General features: G+C 39.6%; 1 protein-coding gene across 10 annotated transcripts in view; it reads left to right on the forward strand.

Moving 5' to 3' along the window:
• CFAP20DC (CFAP20 domain containing) overlaps positions 1–19,725 on the forward strand; it is a 298,550-nt gene that overhangs the window by 216,486 nt on the left and 62,339 nt on the right. For all 10 annotated transcript variants that reach the window (XR_010842526.1, XM_059076214.2, XM_059076211.2 and 7 more), the window contains one exon: positions 16,892–16,953. Coding sequence is in view for 9 of the 10 variants with exons in the window: in XM_059076214.2 (XP_058932197.1) it covers positions 16,892–16,953 (62 nt within the window). In the remaining variant the exon portion in view is untranslated. The remainder of the gene's footprint in view (positions 1–16,891; positions 16,954–19,725) is intronic.

The following is a 19,725-nucleotide window of genomic DNA, read 5'->3' on the forward strand; positions in this document are numbered from 1 at the left end:
TCCGGAGCCTGTGCTCTGCAACGGGAGAGACCACAACAGTGGGAGGCCCGCGTACTGCAAAAAAAAAAAAGAAGTATCTGTTAAATGAACGAACAGAAAGGAAGAGACTATAGATATATGAAGTATCGGTTCATATATGGCAGCAGCAAAGAACCTTCTGTAAAAGTCACCAGATTTATGCTGACTCCTCCCTGTGCCTAAGGGCCATGATAGGCACTGCATATGCTTTAGCAGCTTGTATTTTCCTATATGTTCATACAGTTAAAGCCCTTTCAAATATGGCCCATCATTCTCTCTATAGACCAGCAGATGGCCTGAAGCAGGCCAAAGTCTTCCTGTTTTTCAGGTGAAGAAACTAAATTCTGGGCTCAAGCCTCCCTACCTGGTCAGTAGTAGAGCCCAGAGCAAAGCCCAGTGTCTTGACTCAGTCCATTCTCCTCTATGGTCCTCAAAGATCTTATGGCTTAATTGGAAAGACAAAGCAGAAACATCCATGGAACAGTCCTGTGCAACGTAAGAAATGTCATGAGACAGAATAATAAAATCATTATTATAATAATGGTAATTAGAGCTACCATTTCTTTAAGCACTTAAAAACATTTTAAGATCTCCATAGGCCAAATGAACATTTACTTATAATGCTACATTCAACGTCAGATCAAACATACTAAAATGTACTTTTCATCCAACAGTAAATATAACTTTTTTACCGGACAGTTTTTGAAAGGAAATATAAAATGGTGCAACTTTGATTCATGCCTATATAAAATTACATAAAGGTTGAGTTTAAGTGTAGTTGACGGTGGATACGTTATGTTTTAAGTATTTAGTTAAATATCAATTTTTCAGTTTTCTTTTTCTATTTTAACATCTTTATTGTAGTATAATTGTTTTACAATAGTGTGTTAGTTTTCCCTCTACAACAAACCAAATCAGTTATACATACACACATGCTCCCACATCTCCTCCCTCTTGCATCACCCTCTCTCCCACCCTCCCCATCCCACCCCCCCAGGCGGTCACACAGCACAGAGGTGATCTCCCTGTGCCACGCAGCAGCTTCCCACCAGCTATCTAATTTACAATTGATAGTATATATATGTCCCTGCCACTCCCCCACTTCGACACAGCCCACCCCTCCCCCTCCCCATATCCTCAAGTCCATGCTCGAGTAAGTCTGTGTTTTATTCCCGTCCTACCACTAACCTCTTCATGACATTTTTTTCCCTTAGAGTCCATATATATGTGTTAGCATACGGTATTTGTTTTTCTCCTTCTGACTTACTTCACTCTGTATGACAGACTCCAGGTCCATCCACCTCATTATAAATAACTCAGTTTCATTTCTTTTTATGGCTGAGTAATATTCCATTGTATATATGTGCCACATCTTCTTTATCCATTCATCTGTTGATGGACACTTAGGTTGCTTCCATGTCCTGGCTATTGTAAATAGAGCTGCAATGAACATTTTGGTACATGAGTCTTTCTGAATTATAGTTTTCTCAGGGTATATTCCCAGTAGTGGGATTGCAGGGTCGTATGGTAGTTCTATTTGTAGTTTTTTAAGGAACCTCCATACTGTTCTCCATAGCGGCTGTATCAATTTACATTCCCACCAGCAGTGCAAGAGGGTTCCCTTTTCTCCACACCCTCTCCAGCATTTATTGTTTCTAGAGTTTTTGATGATGGCCAATCTGACCGGTGTGAGATGATATCTCATTGTAGTTTTGATTTGCATTTCTCTAATGATTAATGAGGTTGAGCATTCTTTCATGTGTTTGTTAGCAATCTGTATATCTTCTTTGGAGAAATGTCTATTTAGTTCTTCTGCCCATTTTTGGATTGGGTTGTTTGTTTTTTTGTTATTGAGCTGCATGAGTTGCTTATAAATTTTGGAAATTAATCCTTTGTCAGTTGCTTCATTTGCAAATATTTTCTCCCATTCTGAGGGTTGTCTTTTGGTCTTGTTTATGGTATCCTTTGCTGTGCAAAAGCTTTTAAGTTTCATTAGGTCCCATTTGTTTATTTGTGTTTTTATTTCCATTTCTCTAGGAGATGGGTCAAAAAGGATCTTGCTGTGATTTATGTCGTATAGTGTTCTGCCTATGTTTTCCTCTAAGAGTTTGATAGTGTCTGGCCTTACATTTAGGTCTTTAACCCATTTTGAGTTTATTTTTGTGTGTGGTGTTAGGGAGTGTTCTAATTTCATACTTTTACATGTAGCTGTCCAGTTTTCCCAGCACCACTTATTGAAGAGGCTGTCTTTTCTCCACTGTATATCCTTCCCTCCTTTATCAAAGATAAGGTGACCATATGTGTGTGGGTTTATCTCTGGGCTCTCTATCCTGTTCCATTGATCTATATTTCTGTTTTTGTGCCAGTACCATATTGTCTTGATTACTGTAGCCTTGTAGTAGAGTCTGAAGTCAGGGAGCCTAATTCCTCCAGCTCCATTTCTCGTTCTCAAGATTGCTTTGGCTATTCGGGGTCTTTTGTGTTTCCATACAAATTGTGAAATTTTTTGTTCTAGTTCTGTAAAAAATGCCAGTGGTAATTTGATAGGGATTGCATTGAATCGGTAGATTGCTTTGGGTAGTATAGTCATTTTCACAATGTTGATTCTTCCAATCCAAGAACATGGTATATTTCTCCACCTATTTGTATCATCTTTAATTTCTTTCATCAGTGTCTTATAGTTTTCTGCATACAAGTCTTTTGTCTCCTTAGGTAGGTTTATTCCTAGATATTTTATTCTTTTTGTTGCAATGGTAAATGGGAGCGTTTTCTTAATTTCACTCTCAGATTTTTCATCATTAGTGTATAAGAATGCCAGAGATTTCTGTGCATTAATTTTGTATCCTGCAACTTTACCAAATTCATTGATTAGCTCTAGTAGTTTTCTGGTAGCATCCTTAGGATTCTCTATGTATAGTATCATGTCATCTGCAAACAGTGACAGCTTTACTTCTTCTTTTCCTATTTGGATTCCTTTTATTTCTTTTTCTTCTCTGATTGCTGGGGCTAGAACTTCCAAAACTATGTTGAATAAGAGTGGTGAGAGTGGGCAACCTTGTCTTGTTCCTGATCTTAGTGGAAATGGTTTCAGTTTTTCACCATTGAGAACGATGCTAGCTGTGGGTTTGTCATATATGGCCTTTATTATGTTGAGGAAAGTTCCCTCTATGCCCACTTTCTGCAAGGTTTTTATCATAAATGAGTGTTGAATTTTGTCAAAAGCTTTCTCTGCATCTATTGAGATGATCATATGGTTTTTCTCCTTCAATTTGTTGATATGGTGTATCACATTGATTGATTTGCGTATATTGAAGAATCCTTGCATTCCTGGGATAAACCCCACTTGATCATGGTGTATGATCCTTTTAATGTGCTGTTGGATTCTGTTTGCTAGTATTTTGTTGAGGATTTTTGCATCTATGTTCATCAGTGATATTGGCCTGTAGTTTTCTTTCTTTGTGACGTCTTTGTCTGGTTTTGGTATCAGGGTGATGTTGGCCTCATAGAATGAGTTTGGGAGTGTTCCTCCCTCTGCTATCTGTTGGAAGAGTTTGAGAAGGATAGGTGTTAGCTCTTCTCTAAATGTTTGATAGAATTCACCTGTGAAGCCATCTGGTCCTGGACTTTTGTTTGCTGGAAGATTTTTAATCACAGTTTCAATTTCAGTGCTTGTGATTGGTCTGTTCATATTTTCTATTTCTTCCTGGTTCAGTCTCGGCAGGTTGTGCATTTCTAAGAATTTGTCCATTTCTTCCAGGTTGTCCATTTTATTGGCATACAGTTGCTTGTAGTAATCTCTAATAATCTTTTGTATTTCTGCAGTGTCAGTTGTTATATCTCCTTTTTCATTTCTAATTCTATTGATTTGAGTCTTCTCCCTTTTATTCTTGATGAGTCTGGCTAATGGTTTATCAATTTTATTTATCTTCTCAAAGAACCAGCTTTTAGTTTTATTGATCTTTGCTATTGTTTCCTTCACTTCTTTTTCATTTATTTCTGATCTGATCTTTATGATTTCTTTCCTTCTGCTAAATTTGGGGGTTTTTTGTTCTTCTTTCTCTAACTGCTTTAAGTGCAAAGTTAGGTTGTTTATTCGAGATGTTTCCTGTTTCTTAAGGTATGATTGTATTGCTATAAACTTGCCTCTTAGAACTGCTTTTGCTGTATCCCATAGGTTTTGGGTCGTTGTGTCTCCATTGTCATTTGTTTCTAAGTATTTTTTGATTTCCTCTTTGATTTCTTCAGTGATCACTTCGTTATTAAGTAGTGTATTGTTTAGCCTCCATGTGTTTGTAATTTTTACAGATCTTTTCCTATAATTGATATTTAGTCTCATAGCGTTGTGGTCGGAAAAGATACTTGATACGATTTCAATTTTCTTAAATTTGCCAAGGCTAGATTTGTGACCCAATATATGATCAATCCTGGAGAATGTTCCATGAGCACTTGAGAAAAATGTGTATTCTGTTGTTTTTGGATGGAATGTCCTATAAATATCAATTAAGTCCATCTTGTGTAATGTATCATTTAAAGCTTGTGTTTCCTTATTTATTTTCATTTTGGATGATCTGTCCATTGGTGAAAGTGGGGTGTTGAAGTCCCCCATTATAATTGTGTTGCTGTCGATTTCCCCTTTTAAGGCTGTTAGTATTTGCCTTATGTATTGAGGTGCTCCTATGTTGGGTGCATAAATATTTACAATTGTTATATCTTCTTCATGGATCGATCCCTTGATCATTATGTAGTGTCCTTCTTTGTCTCTTGTAATAGTCTTTATTTTAAAGTCTATTTTGTCTGATATGAGAATTGCTACTCCAGCTTTCTTCTGATTTCCATTTGCATGGAATATCTTTTTCCATCCCCTTACTTTCAGTCTGTATGTGTCCCTAGGTCTGAAGTGGGTCTCTTGTAGACAGCATATATATGGGTCTTGTTTTTGTATCCATTCAGCCAGTCTGTGTCTTTTGGTGGGAGCATTTAATCCATTTACATTTAAGGTAATTATCGATATGTATGTTCCTATTACCATTTACTTGTTTCAGGTTGTTCTTGTAGGTCTTTTCCTTCTCTTGTGTTTCTTGCCTAGAGAAGTTCCTTTAGGATTTGTTGTAGAGCTGGTTTGGTGGTGCTGAACTCTCTCAGTTTTTGCTTGTCTGTAAAGGTTTTAATTTCTCCATCAAATCTGAATGAGATCCTTGCTGGGTAGAGTAATCTTGGTTGTAGGTTTTTTTCCTTCATCACTTTAAATATGTCCTGCCACTCCCTTCTGGCTTGTAGAGTTTCTGCTGAAAGATCAGATGTTAATCTTATGGGGATTCCCTTGTGTGTTATTTGTTGTTTTTCCCTTGCCGCTTTTAATATGTTTTCTTTGTATTTAATTTTTGACAGTTTGATTATTATGTGTCGTGGCGTGTTTCTCTTTGGGTTTATCCTGTATGGAACTCTCTGTGCTTCCTGGACTTGATTGACTATTTCCTTTCCTATATTAGGGAAGTTTTCAACTATAATCTCTTCAAATATTTTCTCAGTCCCTTTCTTCTTCTCTTCTTCTTCTGGGACCCCTATAATTCGAATGTTGGTGCGTTTAATGTTGTCCCAGAGGTCTCTGAGACTGTCCTCAGTTCTTTTCATTCTTTTTTCTTTCTTCTGCTCTGCAGTAGTTATTTCCACTATTTTATCTTCCAGGTCACTTATCCGTCCTTCTGCCTCAGTTATTCTGCTATTGATCCCATCTAGAGTATTTTTAATTTCATTTATTGTGTTGCTCATCGTTGCTTGCTTCCTCTTTATTTCTTCTAGGTCCCTGTTAACTGTTTCTTGCAAATTGTCTATTCTATTTCCAAGATTTTGCATCATCTTCACCATCATTATTCTAAATTCTCTTTCAGGTAGATTGGCTATTACCTCTTCATCTGTTAGGTCTGGTGTGTTTTTATCTTGCTCCTTCATCTGTTGTGTGTTTTTCTGTCTTCTCATTTCGCTTATCTTACTGTGTTTGAGGTCTCCTTTTTGCACGCTGCAGGTTCGTAGTTCCTGTTGTTTTTGGTGGCTGTCCCCAGTGGCTAAGGTTGGTTCAGTGGGTTGAGTAGATTCCCTGGTTGGGGGGACTAGTGCCTCTGTTCTGGTGGATGAGGCTGGATCTTGTCCTTCTGGTGGGCAGGTCCTCGTCTGGTGGTGTGTTTGGGGATGTTGGTAACCTTATTATGATTTTAGGCAGTCTCTCTGCTAATGGATGGGGCTGTAGACCTGTCTTGCTCTTTGTTGGGGATAGGGTGTCCAGCACTGTTCTTTGCTGGTCCTTGAGTGAAGCTGGGTCTTGGTGTTGAGATGGAGGTCTCTGGGAGATTTTCGCCGTCTGATATTACGTGGAGCTCGGAGGTCTCTTGTGGACTAGTGTCTTGAGGTTGGTTCTCCCACCTCAGGGACACCGCCCTGGTGCCTGGCTGGGGCGCCAAGAACCTTTAATCCACACGGCTCAAAATAAAAGGTAGAATAAATAGAGAGGAAAGAAAAGGAAGGAAGGAGGGCGGGAGGGAAGGAAGGAAGAAAGGAAGGAAGAAATGAAGGAAGGAAGCAAGAAAGCAAGGACGGAAGGTGCAGAGGAAGAAAGGGAGGAAGGAAGAGAGGAAGGGAGGAAAGAAGGAGGAAGGAAGGAAGAAAGGAAGAAAGGAAGAAAGAAAGGGAGAAGACAGAGTAGTATAAAGTATAGTTATTAAAATAAAAAATAATTATTAAGAAGAAAAATTTCCTTTTAAAAAACAAACAAAAAAAAAAACAAAAAAAAACAAAAAAACAAACAAAAAACAGAAAAATGGGTCGGTCTAACCCTAGGACAAATGGTGCAAGCAAAGCTATACAGACAAAATCTCACACAGCAGCACACACATACACACCCACAAAAAGAAAAAAAAGGGGGAAATAATAGTATATCTTGCTCCCAAAGTCCACCTCCTCAACTTGGGATGATTCGTTGTCTATTCAGGTTTTCAACAGATGCAGGGCACTTCAAGTTGATTGTGGAGCTTTAATCCGCCGCTTCTGAGGCTGTTGGGAGAGATCTCCCCCTCTCCTCTCTGTTCGCACAGCTCCTGGGGTTCAGCTTTGGTCTTGGTCCCGCCTCTGCGTGTAGGTTGTCCGAGGGCGACTGCCCTTTGCTCAGACAGGACGATGTTAAAGGAGCAGTTGATTCGGGGGCTCCAGCTCACTCAGGCTGGGGGGAGGGAGTGGCACGGGGCGGGGCGAGTCCGCGACGTCAGAGGCCGACGTGACGCTGCACAGGCCCAAGGCGCGCCGTGCGTTCTCCCGGGGAAGCTGTCCCTGGATCCCGGGACCCCGGCAGTGGCGGACTGCACGGGCTCCCGGGAGGGCCGGTGTGGAGAGTGACCTGTGCTCACACACAGGCCTCTTGGTGGTGGCAGCAGCAACCTTAGCGTCCGACACCCATCTCTACTGTCCGTGCCGACAGCCGCGGCTCGCGCCCGTTTCTGGAGCTCCTCTACGCGGTGCTCTTAATCCCCTCACCTCACACCCGAGGAAGCAAAGAGGCAAGAAAAAGTCTCTTGTCTCTTCGGCAGCTCCGCGCCCGGTTCTAGGGCTCCTTTAAGCGGCGCACTTAATCCCCTCTCCTCGCGCCCAGGCAGCAAAGAGGGAGGAAAAGGTCTCTTGCCTCTTCGGCAGCTCCAGACTTCTCCCGAACTCCCTCCCGGCCAGCCGTGGCGCACTAGCCCCCTTCAAGCTGTCTTCACTCTGCCAACTCCAGCCCTTTCCCCGGGATCCGACTGAAGCCCGAGCCTCAGCTCCCGGCCCCGCCCGCCCCGGCGGGCGAGCAGACAAGCCTCTCGGGCTGGTGAGCGCCGGTCGGCACCGATCCTCTACGGGAATCTCTCCGCTTTGCCCTCCGCACCCCTGTGGCTGAGCTGTCCTCCGCGGCTCCGGAGCTTCCCCCTCCGGCACCCGCAGTCTCCGCCCGCGAAGGGGCCTCTAGTGTGTGGGAGTCTTTCCTCCTTCTCGGCTCCCTCCCACTGGCGTAGGTCCTGTCCCTATTTTTTTGTCCCTGTTTATTCTTTTTTCTTTTGCCCTACCCAGATATGTGGGGAGTTTCTTGCCTTTTTGGAGGTCCGAGGTCCTCTGCCAGCGTTCGGTGGGTGCTCTACAGGAGAAGCTCCACGTGTAGATGTATTTCTGATGTCTCTGTGAGGAGGAAGGAGATCTCCGCGTCTTACTCTTCCGCCATCTTTAAGCCGTCTCCTCTTTTTCTATTTTAAAGTAAATTTTTTTTTCCAGATCTCCAACTTCTTTGTAGATGTTAGAAATCTCAGAGGTCCTGACACTGAGCCTTGTGTTTCTAACTTACTCCTTACTGCTATCCTATGTGGTAAGCACTATCAAGTTCCCATTTCCAGATGAGAAAATTGAGGCTCTTGAGTAAAGTGACACAGAACTAGTTTGGCATGACTCTCAATTCTAAGCTTCTAAACACCATGATATGGTGACTTCTCGATCTGTGACTTAATTGTCAAATGAGTGCTACCAATATCTAGCAGAAGTTGAGATTTCTGCTTTGGAGAGAACTTCCAAGTCTTCATGGAGGAGGAATTCAAATTGGTTCTAAGTAGATGTGGGGGGAAAAATGATATTAATTTTTCCTCAGGGTTCTTTTTTCCCACCTTGCCCACTCTCCAGGTTTCTCTCGCCTTACTTAGTTGTGCTTTCATTAAACTGAATGATCAAGCATACATAACACCTCAAGCAGCCTTGGTCCCAAAGAGTATCTACCCACCCAGCAAAAATACCCCTGTGTGCTAGTTACTCAGAGTATTCTTAGAGCCAGAGCTAAGAACATAAGAGTAAGTTGCAGATTTTTGCCAATGCAGTTTACAATGGAATTGAAATATTCCTTTCTTATAAAATATTTCTTAGCAGTCATTTAAACCAAAAGTAAGAAAGAGAACAGGGGCCTCCTGAACAAGGTCATTCTGTCATGAAGTAGCTCAGAGGCCCAACATTACAAAGGGCAAGCTGAGAAATGATTATTTAAGACTGAAAAGGCTGAACTCTTGGTTGCCCTGGGTACCGTGTCCTCATCACTGTCCTGTTCTGGCAAAAGGACTGAAGTCCTCATGCATGATGACTACTTGGCTCTAAAAGTACACAGCCAAAAGTAACCATTGGTAATGGACTTAATAACGCCTCTATTTGACCAAATGAGAAAATGAAAACAGTCTATTTTTGTAGACAGAGAAAATATTTGAAAAGCCTACCTTTGCTATTCATAAGATATGTTTATTATTACATCAAATTCGATTTCAATGTTGGAACTATCACCAAATGGAAAAGTACATTCCTTAATGAACCCTGCATCTTGTTGCTCATATAGAGTTTAAATAGAGCAATTTACAAGAACCACTATGGAGTTTCTGGGAGCTCATGACTTTCTCTTTAGAAGTTGTACCAGGGCAATGAAAAAGAAGAAATGAAAGAAGACATAACTTTATCACAGTGATATCCTGCTTTTCTTGTATCACAGTGATGGCACCATCCTCCACGCTGATCGTCCACCCGGACACTTAAACAAGAAATTTGGAAGACTTCTCCACTTCTCCCACTCCTTCATTTCCCATACCCAGTTGGTCTCCAAATCCTGAGAATCCTCTCTCCTTTTTATATCTTAACCCTCCCTATCTAATACCGTAGCCCTGGCATTTCATTTCTTATCCAACTTCCTTCAGCAGTTTCCTAATACTAAGGTACCTCCAGTCTAAGCACTGTAGCCTGATGGATAGGAGCATCGACTCAAGTCAGATAGCCAAGGTTCAAATCCAAGCTGTGTGACCTTGTAAAGCACTTAGCGCTGTATCTGAGACATAATAAGCAATTAATAAATTAAGATTTGTTGTCATTATTATTCACACTGGTTATCTTTCTAAAGCCCAGATCTGATCTGATCTCTTCCCTGCATGAAGTCCTTTCATAAGTCCCCATTGCCTCTTTAGCCTGGCCTACAGGGCCCCCCGTGATCTGAGACCTGCCCCTGTTCCAGGAACATCTCTCACTGCTCCCCACCTTTCACTCCATCCTTTAATCCCAGTTGTAATTCCCTAAGGGCACTCTGCACATATCCTTGTACCTGATTATCCCTTAAGACTTAGCTCCAAAGCCTTCTTGAACCCTTCTCCAGGCCTCATTGAGAGACACAGCTTCCTTTCTGCCACAAGAGCCAGGATTATCTCCATGCTAACTCTCACCACAACCTAGCTTATCTGTCCCACGTAAATTCACTCCACGTATTTTTTTTGAGTGGTACAATATGCTATGGACTCCAAGTTCTGAAAGGAGCAGAACTAATTCTCTCCTTTAACAAGATAACCTCCTGTTTGTGCTTTTGTTTCTCCATCACCTTGAATAGGACTTGAAATGAATTTTTACTTCCCTCATAATCACTACCCACCCCCCACCCAACAACACTACTGCATCCTCTAGCTGCACTGCAGCTTGCCCATCACTGTCATGCCTTTTGTCCACATCATGTCAGTGACGCCATTGCCCATACCCGTTCTTCTGCCTGGAGACCCTCCATCCCTCTTCTCTACACTGAACACTCCTGTTTTCCAAGGCCCAACTCAGATGTCCCAGCTTCATGAAGCCCTCCTTCCTGCACAGAATTGTTTTCTTCCTTCTCTGGTTCCCGTTATCTTCAGGCTCAGTGATAACACTTACCACATCAGGTAACAATTATTAGCGATATCCCTCGGGCCTGATTGTGATCCCCCTGAAGGCAGGACTGGCACAGAGCAGACACAGGACTGGCAGGCAGCACAGAGCCTGGCATGAGGTCACGCTCAGTAGCTGCTGGTTGTTAGTCATTGGTTGAATAAATCAATCAATAATATTAAAAGATTGCTTTTTTACTCTAAAGTAAGGTCGTTTCATCAAAATTCCAAAATAAACATCAGCTGTGCTTTGCTTAAATAAGTCCTGAATGATGCTACTAATATTTTACATTTAAGATTTGATAAATGGATATTAAATATACGCACAAAGAAAAAATCTCCCTCTGGGCAGGACTTGGTGACCAGTAGCTTAGAAAGGAGATTTAGGCAGGTCACATTCAGTTTGGCATCTTTACCTAATGACTTTACAAACACTACAGTCAAACCAGGAAGCCAACGCAGAGCAAAATGCAGTCTTTAACAAAATCTATTGTGTTTACTGCAAGCTTTGGTTTCTCAGCTTTCCGCAGCATCTGTACAGTTCAGAGTAATATGTACTGTTTAAAAGGTGTTTAGATATAATAGATTAGTCATTTTAAAGTGTAATTAAATGTAACCATATTTCTCATAGCAGGTTGGCTTCTGTAGGCATCTCTTGCTAAATAAATCAAGCCTACTGAGAAAACCATTGGCCTTTGACAGACAAATTTTTCAAAGTTTCCAACTTAGAACCAAATTCAATTAAAACAATACTTTACAACTTCTGTGGAAACCAGGCTATAAGTAATCAACTTTGGAGGGTTCTGTTAAGAGTAGCCCTCATGAGATTTATTCAAAAACTGGGCTCTAGACAGCCTTAGGAAGAAAACTAGGAATTAGTTATAATGGATTCTTAAGTGAATTTTATTTTGGTGAAGGATTTTGATTGACAGTAGCATAAAACTATGTCTTGAGGGGTGTGTGTGTGTGTGTGTGTGTGTGTGTGTGTGTGTGTGTGTGTGTGTGGTGTGGTTTCTTTTTAGGAAGAGGAACAGTTGTTAATAGAAACAGTTTCAAGTGATGACCAAAAGAATTTAGACTCTACATCAGCCAACCTGGGCTCAAATCCCAGCTCTGCCATTTGCTAGCACAATCACTTATAAAATGGGAATAATAAAGGCCCTTCCTCGGGTTGGCATGGTGGGAATTGAAAGTGTACATGGAATGCGTGTGCCCAGTGCCTAAAAGAGTAAACTCACACTAACTGTAATATGCTGCTCCCCCAAAGATATTCTCCTCAAAGGGCCACTTGAGTGGTCAGAAAAGATTTCTAGGATATTTTCCCTTTTTATGACCACTGAGGGCTGTAAGAATGGGCAGAGGTTCTGTTGTGCTTGTTTTGATGTGAGTTTAACCATCAGAATTCAGACTGACACCTCAGAGCTTGACAAATAAACTCATTATTTCAATATTTCATTATTTCTCAGTCCCACCTCTAACCTAGATTCAAGAAAAGCATGCCTCATATGCATGCTACCCTGTCAGCAGATGCCTCAAAGCCATCATTCCTTCAAGTTAACAATTCCCATAACCTAATATCAAGCATGTAAGACTCCTCAGCTTGTTAACAACAACAAAAAAAAAATCCTCACATGTATCCATCAACATGGCACACTGCAAAGCATGATATCTGGAGAAAAACGAGGCAAAATGCACTTGATAGGATTACAAGCATATGGTGAGGTTCTCCAACAAGTTATTTATGGTCTTGATTAACCTTGCAACATTTTTGCCATTTTCATGTGTTTTACGTAACAACAGAAAAATATTGCCTTTACCTTTTAACATGGCAAGATTATCTTATCTCCTGTCCTTTAATTTAGCCTTCAATTCTCTCCCTCACCCCAAAATTTCTAGCAGCTTGATCATGGAAAAGCAAAGCTTTTTGTGCTCAGTGGCAGTTAATTTCATGTGAGTGTAGTTTTTCTGACACTAGTGCATAGCAACAGCACCACCAAAAGGACAAAGTCCCAAGTTTCTAGGATCTGTTCCATTTTTTAGCTCATCAACATATCAGTGTTTTACACAATGATTGCTGGTTGCTATGTGTCCAATATGTAATACATTGGCATTTCAGGCTCTTTATAGGTAATAGGTCTTAATTTGTTCTGGTCTATAGATTCTTTAACTTCTTAGCTCTCTTCGGGTATGAGTTTTCTTTTAATGCTCCTGAACTAAAAACATAAGTAGTTGATTGTGCTAAGCTGCAGATAAATCAGATGAGCAGCTGTTCTTTATACCACCATAGAAATGATATACAAAAATTAATATCAGAGTCAGTGTAATATCTGTGCTGTCAGGAGAAAATACTGAAATGTGCAAGCTGTTCTGTGTTTAGTGACTATGAAAGTCACCCCATGAAATAAACTTTTCTCATTCTTAGAGTATTGTCTGTTATATCCTATGTTGTCCCAAATTTAGCAATGTGGCAAACTTATTTTCTTTAATTTTAAATATATAGTGATATAAGAATGAAATCAAATTAATTTAATTTATGGCAAGGAGATAGTCTTATATATATCAAATAAATATATTTCAGGACAACTTTATCTTCCTGCCATTAACTGAACTGAGTTTGTCATACTTGTTATTCAGAAACTTAGATATTCATCACTTTAGGTGAACCCCTGAGCTGGGTTAAGCACTACAGCTTACTGGTTTAGAGGGTAAACTACGGAATCAGACTACCTGGGTTCAAATTCTGGCCCCATTATTTCCTGACTGACATGACCTTGGGTTAACACCCAGTGTCTGAATTTCCTCCTCTGTTAGACGGAGTTGTTAATCCTATCTATTTCATAGAATTTCCGTGAGGATCAAATGAGATAATACCTATCAAGGTTTTAACACAGAGTAAGTACTCAGTAAATATCAGTTACTGCTATTATTATTGTTGTCATAGTTATTTGTAGGAGTCAGTTATTATTCGTTTGCTTCTCCTTATGGAACTCTCTAAATATGGCTGAATTCCAAAATCAAAAAAATCAATTTTATTTTTTTAACTTGTGCTTTCATGGAATGTTACCTACCTAGAATAGTAGAAATAGGTTTACTGCTGCACAGGTACAGAAATGTATCTATTCCATTCGTGGATGGGGACATCTGGCTTCAGAAGCCCATCTGTTCCCCCTACCTCCACCCCACCATGTTCAGAGAGCTTTTAGAAGCCATTAGGCACATTCCCATTTATTCTGATTTGGGCCTGGGAAAGCAAAATGACATCATTGAAGTGAAAGCTCTGCCCTTTGAAAGCATCACAGCAAAGTTAAGGGAACTGAAATATCTTGAAGGAGCCTTTTAGCTGCATCATTGCCATAATCCCTTCCTGTCCCTGAGTCTGATTATGAAATTAGGAGACACATACAGAGAAAGGGAACTGTGACCACCCAATTTTGTATTATACCCACTTCAAAGCAAGACTTGGGCATCCTTCCCCAACAGAGTCATTAGCAGTTAGGGTTTATAAGTCAGTTTATAGCAGTTACATGTATGAGTCAGAATGCTCTGCCATGATTTGCTATTATTCAATTTAAATTGGCTATTGAATAAAATATTGGGGTGTAAAAACTTGGTAATTAGTTTTCAGTAGTAAAAATTAAGTTAAGGAATTGGATATTCAAAGCGAGTTCTACTACCCTACAATTATTTTTAACTGAATTTTTTCATTTACCTTTCTGTCTATTCATGTCAGCAGTCCTTACTACTTCAAAAAGTTTCCACTGATTATTTTTCTGTTTTCTAACACTTAAAAATCACTGTGAATGTGAATCTTTTATTTTAGTGTTCTTTTGTACTGCTTGTATCATTGGATCTGTTTTATATAAACATGAGCAAACATGAAAGGGCCAGTCTATGTAGTCTAAGTAAGAACTCGGTCACAAACCAAATAGGATTCTGTAACCATTTCTGTTCTCCAGAGACTGGAGTAAGTCATTTGGAATAAGGGGGTTAGGGACAGGTATAAAATACAATTATCAGTATAAAATTAAGAAAATGGAAATTTACCTGAATATCAGGACTATGATGCTTAGAGAGTTATTTAAATGCCTCTAAAAGTAAATAGGCAGAGATCCATTCACTAGAGGCCTGAGTACAGGTGAAATTGTGGATGAATACTAATGAATGTGTTATCCGGAGTATTTCTACACCACTGTGACTTTGTCTGGAGAACCTGTTAGTCCCCTTGCTTACTAATTCCTTTTTTGCTGTGAAATAATAAAGCCTAAATCATAGAACTAAATTTCACTTGCAAATTCCTGGAAGTCTTATTTCTCAAGTGAGATCAAATATATCTTATGACATGTTTTTCCTTCCACTGTTCTCCCAGCTGTTTTTTCTTATCACTGAAATGGTGGTGCATTGATATTGGTTCAATTACCAAAGTATCTGAGTACATTCAAGTTCATGGGGCATTACAGATAGGCTAAGTGACTGTGATTCTTAGACAGGATGTTTGATTTAAATTAAAGGAACACTTCCAAGAGATTATTTATAGAGGAAGACAGTTTAAAGAATTCCCATCACCCATGTCATTAATATTTTAGGACCCATTAAAATAAGGAATATGTGGAAAATAAGGAATATGTGCCTTTTATGTACAGGCATCATTGCTACACTGTTTTCTTCAGTTGGAGTCAGCACTATGGGTCCACATTATGGCTGAGAAAACCTTAACGCCAGACCCATTAGGTAAGGAAGTAACAGAAGCCCTCTAAATGCAATTCAAAAATGTGTACCAAATTCCAAATTGTAATAAAATGAAAATGTTAAAAATGATTTTCAGGGCTTCCCCAGTGGCGCAGTGGTTGAGAGTCCGCCTGCCGATGCAGGGGACGCGGGTTCGTGCCCTGGTCCGGGAAGATCCCACATGCCGCGGAGCGGCTGGGCCCGTGAGCCTTGGCTGGTGAGCCTGCGCGTCCGGAGCCTGTGCTCCGCAACGGGAGAGGCCACAGCAGTGAGAGGCCCGCGTACCGCAAAAAAAAAAAAAAAAAGATTTTCATATTAGAATTACATGGTTGTTAACCACATAACAAAAATACTTTGAGGTGATATTCAAAAAGAGAATTTCTATCAGATATAATGAAATTTTCTCCCTTTATAGAACAAAGGAAAAACATCAAGTCCCATTGGAGGCAAGTGTTTAAAGCTTGCATGGAATGAAGCTGTTTACCTGTTTTGAAAAAGGTAGTAACTTAAAGATTGCTTGCAGAGGGGGAAATTCAGATTTCATATTTTTGTTAGATATTGGCATCACTTTTTTCAGTTCTCTGATTAATGCTTGAGGTTTTATTATACACTCAGGGAAAATGACCGCCTTGACCTAAGATTTACATGTGTAATTCCAATAATGAAAACAGAGGACTTCCCTGGTAGCACAGTGGTTAAGGATCCGCCTGCCAGTGCAGGAGACACCGGTTCGATCCCTGGCCCGGGAAGATCCCACATGCCACGGAGCAACTAAGCCTGTGTGCCACAACTACCGAGCCTGCACTCTAGAGCCCACGAGCCACAACTATGGAGCCTGCACACCGCAACTACTGGAGCCCACGCCCCTAGAGCCTGTGCTTCACAACAAGAGAAGCCACTGCAATGAGAAGCCTGCGCACTTCAACAAAGAGTAGCCCCCGCTCACTGCAACTAGAGAAAGCCCGCACACAGCAATGAAGACCCAAAAAGAAAATAGAAGTTATCCTTGCAAACTTAGTAACTTTGAGATATAAATATATATATTCTATATCTCCGGGTCTCCAGGTTATTGCTGATACTTGCTATACAGCATTAGTTCCAGGAGATGTCTTGTTTTGTTTTGTTGTATATGGAAATAGCAACCTTTGTTAACAGTATAAAAATTCCACAAGGAGGAGGATTCCACACATGAACCTTAATTATACCATAGATGCTGTCTAATCCAGTGACTGGCCATTAAAATAACCTGTGTTTTCTTACATATACCACTTTGTTACTTGCTGGATCTCCCAAACAGCCTTCGACTTTTTGTAAAATAAACCAGCCCCTTCTTACAGGTTGTTTCTCAGGAAAAAATTACAGTAATGAGAGTGCATGTGAAAGTACCTGTAAAGAGCATTATTCTGATTAGTACCTCACAAATGTTTTGTCTTTTGCAGCCTGTCAACCAGGGTCGTCACTATCAGAAAGAAATGAATCCACCTTCTCCTTCTAACCCCCGGTAAGAATCATTAATAAGCTAAATTTTTTTAAAGATTATTTAGGAATTGACTGTGCATTTTTCTTGGTTTCATGAAATTGTTTTCCAAACTTCCAAAGGGCTTCCGAAGTTCTTTTCTATAGATGTTTTAATTCAGCCTACTTTTCTTAATCAGACGATGGTGTCATGGTTAATAGTGTAACTAGGTTTAAATAGCACTTTTGCCTTTTACTAGCTATGGAACTTTGAAAAAATCATTTAAGTCAAAGTAATTCAGGCATAATAATTACCTCATAGTATTTTGGGAAGGATCATATGAACTAATAATACATGAAAAATCCTTAGCACAGTTCCTGTCACATAGCAAGCTCTCTTTAAGTGTTCATTTATTCAGTATTATTCTATTTGCATAGGTGTTTCATCTTAATAGGTGTTTGAAGTTTAGTACATTTTAGGCATGAAGTTTTTTTGTATCACCTGGTGCCTTTACATTCATCAAGATAGCTAATATGAGTTCAAGTGGCCATTCTCTTTTTTCATAATTTCAAAGTTCATAATCTCAAAATTATTTTATTATTTCAAAAATGTCATTGACACATGAGTCATTTGACAATATACAAGAACCTTATTATATTAGGCTCATTAGAGATAAGTGAATCTGAATTCAAGTTTTGAAATATATGTAGTATTATATGGCTTTCTAAAAATTGCTAAATAAGCTAGTTTATCAGTATAAGTCAATATGACTTGATTATTATTTATTAAATACTAAGAATTTACTGAAAAACAGTCTATCTTGGGCTCTACCCACATGATCTTAGTTATTATAAGATTATAATAACTAATTATCTAATTAGTTATTATCGTAACTAATGTGCCCCATTATCTAAATGCATCTCATTATCAAGCTCTCTCACCTGAGAGAGACAGGCAGAAGGAATTTGTTAAATAATACAGGGCTGGGGCTTCCCTGGTGGCGCAGTGGTTGCGAGTCTGCCTGCCGATGCAGGGGACACGGGTTCGTGCCCCGGTCGGGGAAGATCCCACATGCTGCAGCAGCTGGGCCCGTGAGCCATGGCCGCTGAGCCTGCGCGTCCGGAGCCTGTGCTCTGCAACGGGAATGGCCACAGCAGTGAGAGGCCCGCGTAACGCAAAAAAAAAAAAAAAAAAAAAAAAAAAAGAATACAGGGCTGTATCCTGGAAGCCAGGCCTCAGGAGAAATCTGAAACTAGGAACTAGAAAGCAGAGAAGCAGGCAGGCAGTATCCTCACTCCATCTCTGTTTGCTTCTTCCTATCTACTCAATTATTCTAAGCACCAGCTTTCTTTACTTCTCAGTCACATGTAGCTGTCTTGAGTTTACATATTACATTTCAAAATACATGCTGAGGCTGACAGTCTATGTCTGAATCCCAGTTCCTACTTTCCAGGAGAAAGAATGTGATTGGCCTAGCTTGGGCCAAGTATCCACTTCTGGTCCAATCAGCAATGAAGAGCCAACCAACCAAGCCATGTAAAACTAACATGGCTACCAGGAAACCACATACATGGTTTACAGGACTTTTAATGGGGTCCAGAATATTCATGACATAGGTAGAGTAAGTGTTCTTTATTAGTAATCTCTTCTACGTGTTCCTGGTCTATATACTTGATCTGGTCATTCTTGCATGTTACCTACTAGGGGGAATTGTCACTGTCATAAATAAATATAAGAAATTGAAAACTGAGATTGTAATTTCCGTGTATATAAAAAGATGTTTAAACATTCTTCAAAATAGTTATCTCTTGATATGCGTATATGTCTCTTGCAATCTTGCAGCTCATCTAGATTTGACCAATAAACTCTTTATCTATATATGAATAAACTTTCAAGATAATTGGAAATCCAACTTTGGTCCTAATTATAACAGTCATGACTTGTAAGCTGAGTAAATGAAAGTGATGGAAAGTGATGTTAGAAAGTGGAGCATTTTGTTTCAATAAAAGGGAAATGGGGACCTAATTTTCATCCTACTTCTGCTACTAACCCAGTGTATGATCTCAGGCAAGCCTCTCAACCTGTTCAGACCTAATAATAAGAACACTCTCATGTGTAAAGGAAACGATTTCAGTTACAAGCTCTCTGAGGTCTCTTACAGATTTATGATTTTTGACTTTGATGAGACTCATTATAGACTTTCCATATGAAAACCAGTTCCACTATTAAAGGGAACACTGCCCTATATAGAAAACATACCTCATATTATTGGATTAATTAATTAATGTTTAGATGTGGTAGTATTTGATTTTAAATATCTCTTTTAAAATTTGATTCCCAAAGATAGAATATAAGAAAATTCACCAGCTAAACAGACAGCATATTTTATTTAACCAATTAAATGTTCATTCATTTAGCAAAAATTAATCTACATTTTCACATAATAAAATTAAAAGCCAGATTTCAAAGCAAAAAATAAAAAGCTGCCAACACCATTTTCCAGCAGGTTATCCACCAGTTTCCTAGAAAATTATTATATGGCTGTTCAGAAAATCTACAGATTACATAGCTTAGCTCTTGGCTCATAAATCCAGTAGCTTGGAGAATTGGCAGAAAGGCATTATTGGACCATAAATAAAGAAGATGATAAAACTATGAGGTCAGCATAGATCATCATATAAAAATGGGATAAACTGAATCATGTAATACACGTGATTTAATTTAAAATTGAGAGCTATGATTCTTCTTAAGATTTATATTATATTTCTTATAAATAGTATCCCATGCTTTAGACCCTACAATACAGAAGTTTAAAAT

Source organism: Kogia breviceps, chromosome 10 (assembly GCF_026419965.1).
Source record: "Kogia breviceps isolate mKogBre1 chromosome 10, mKogBre1 haplotype 1, whole genome shotgun sequence".
Classification (NCBI taxonomy): Eukaryota; Metazoa; Chordata; class Mammalia; order Artiodactyla; family Physeteridae; genus Kogia; species Kogia breviceps.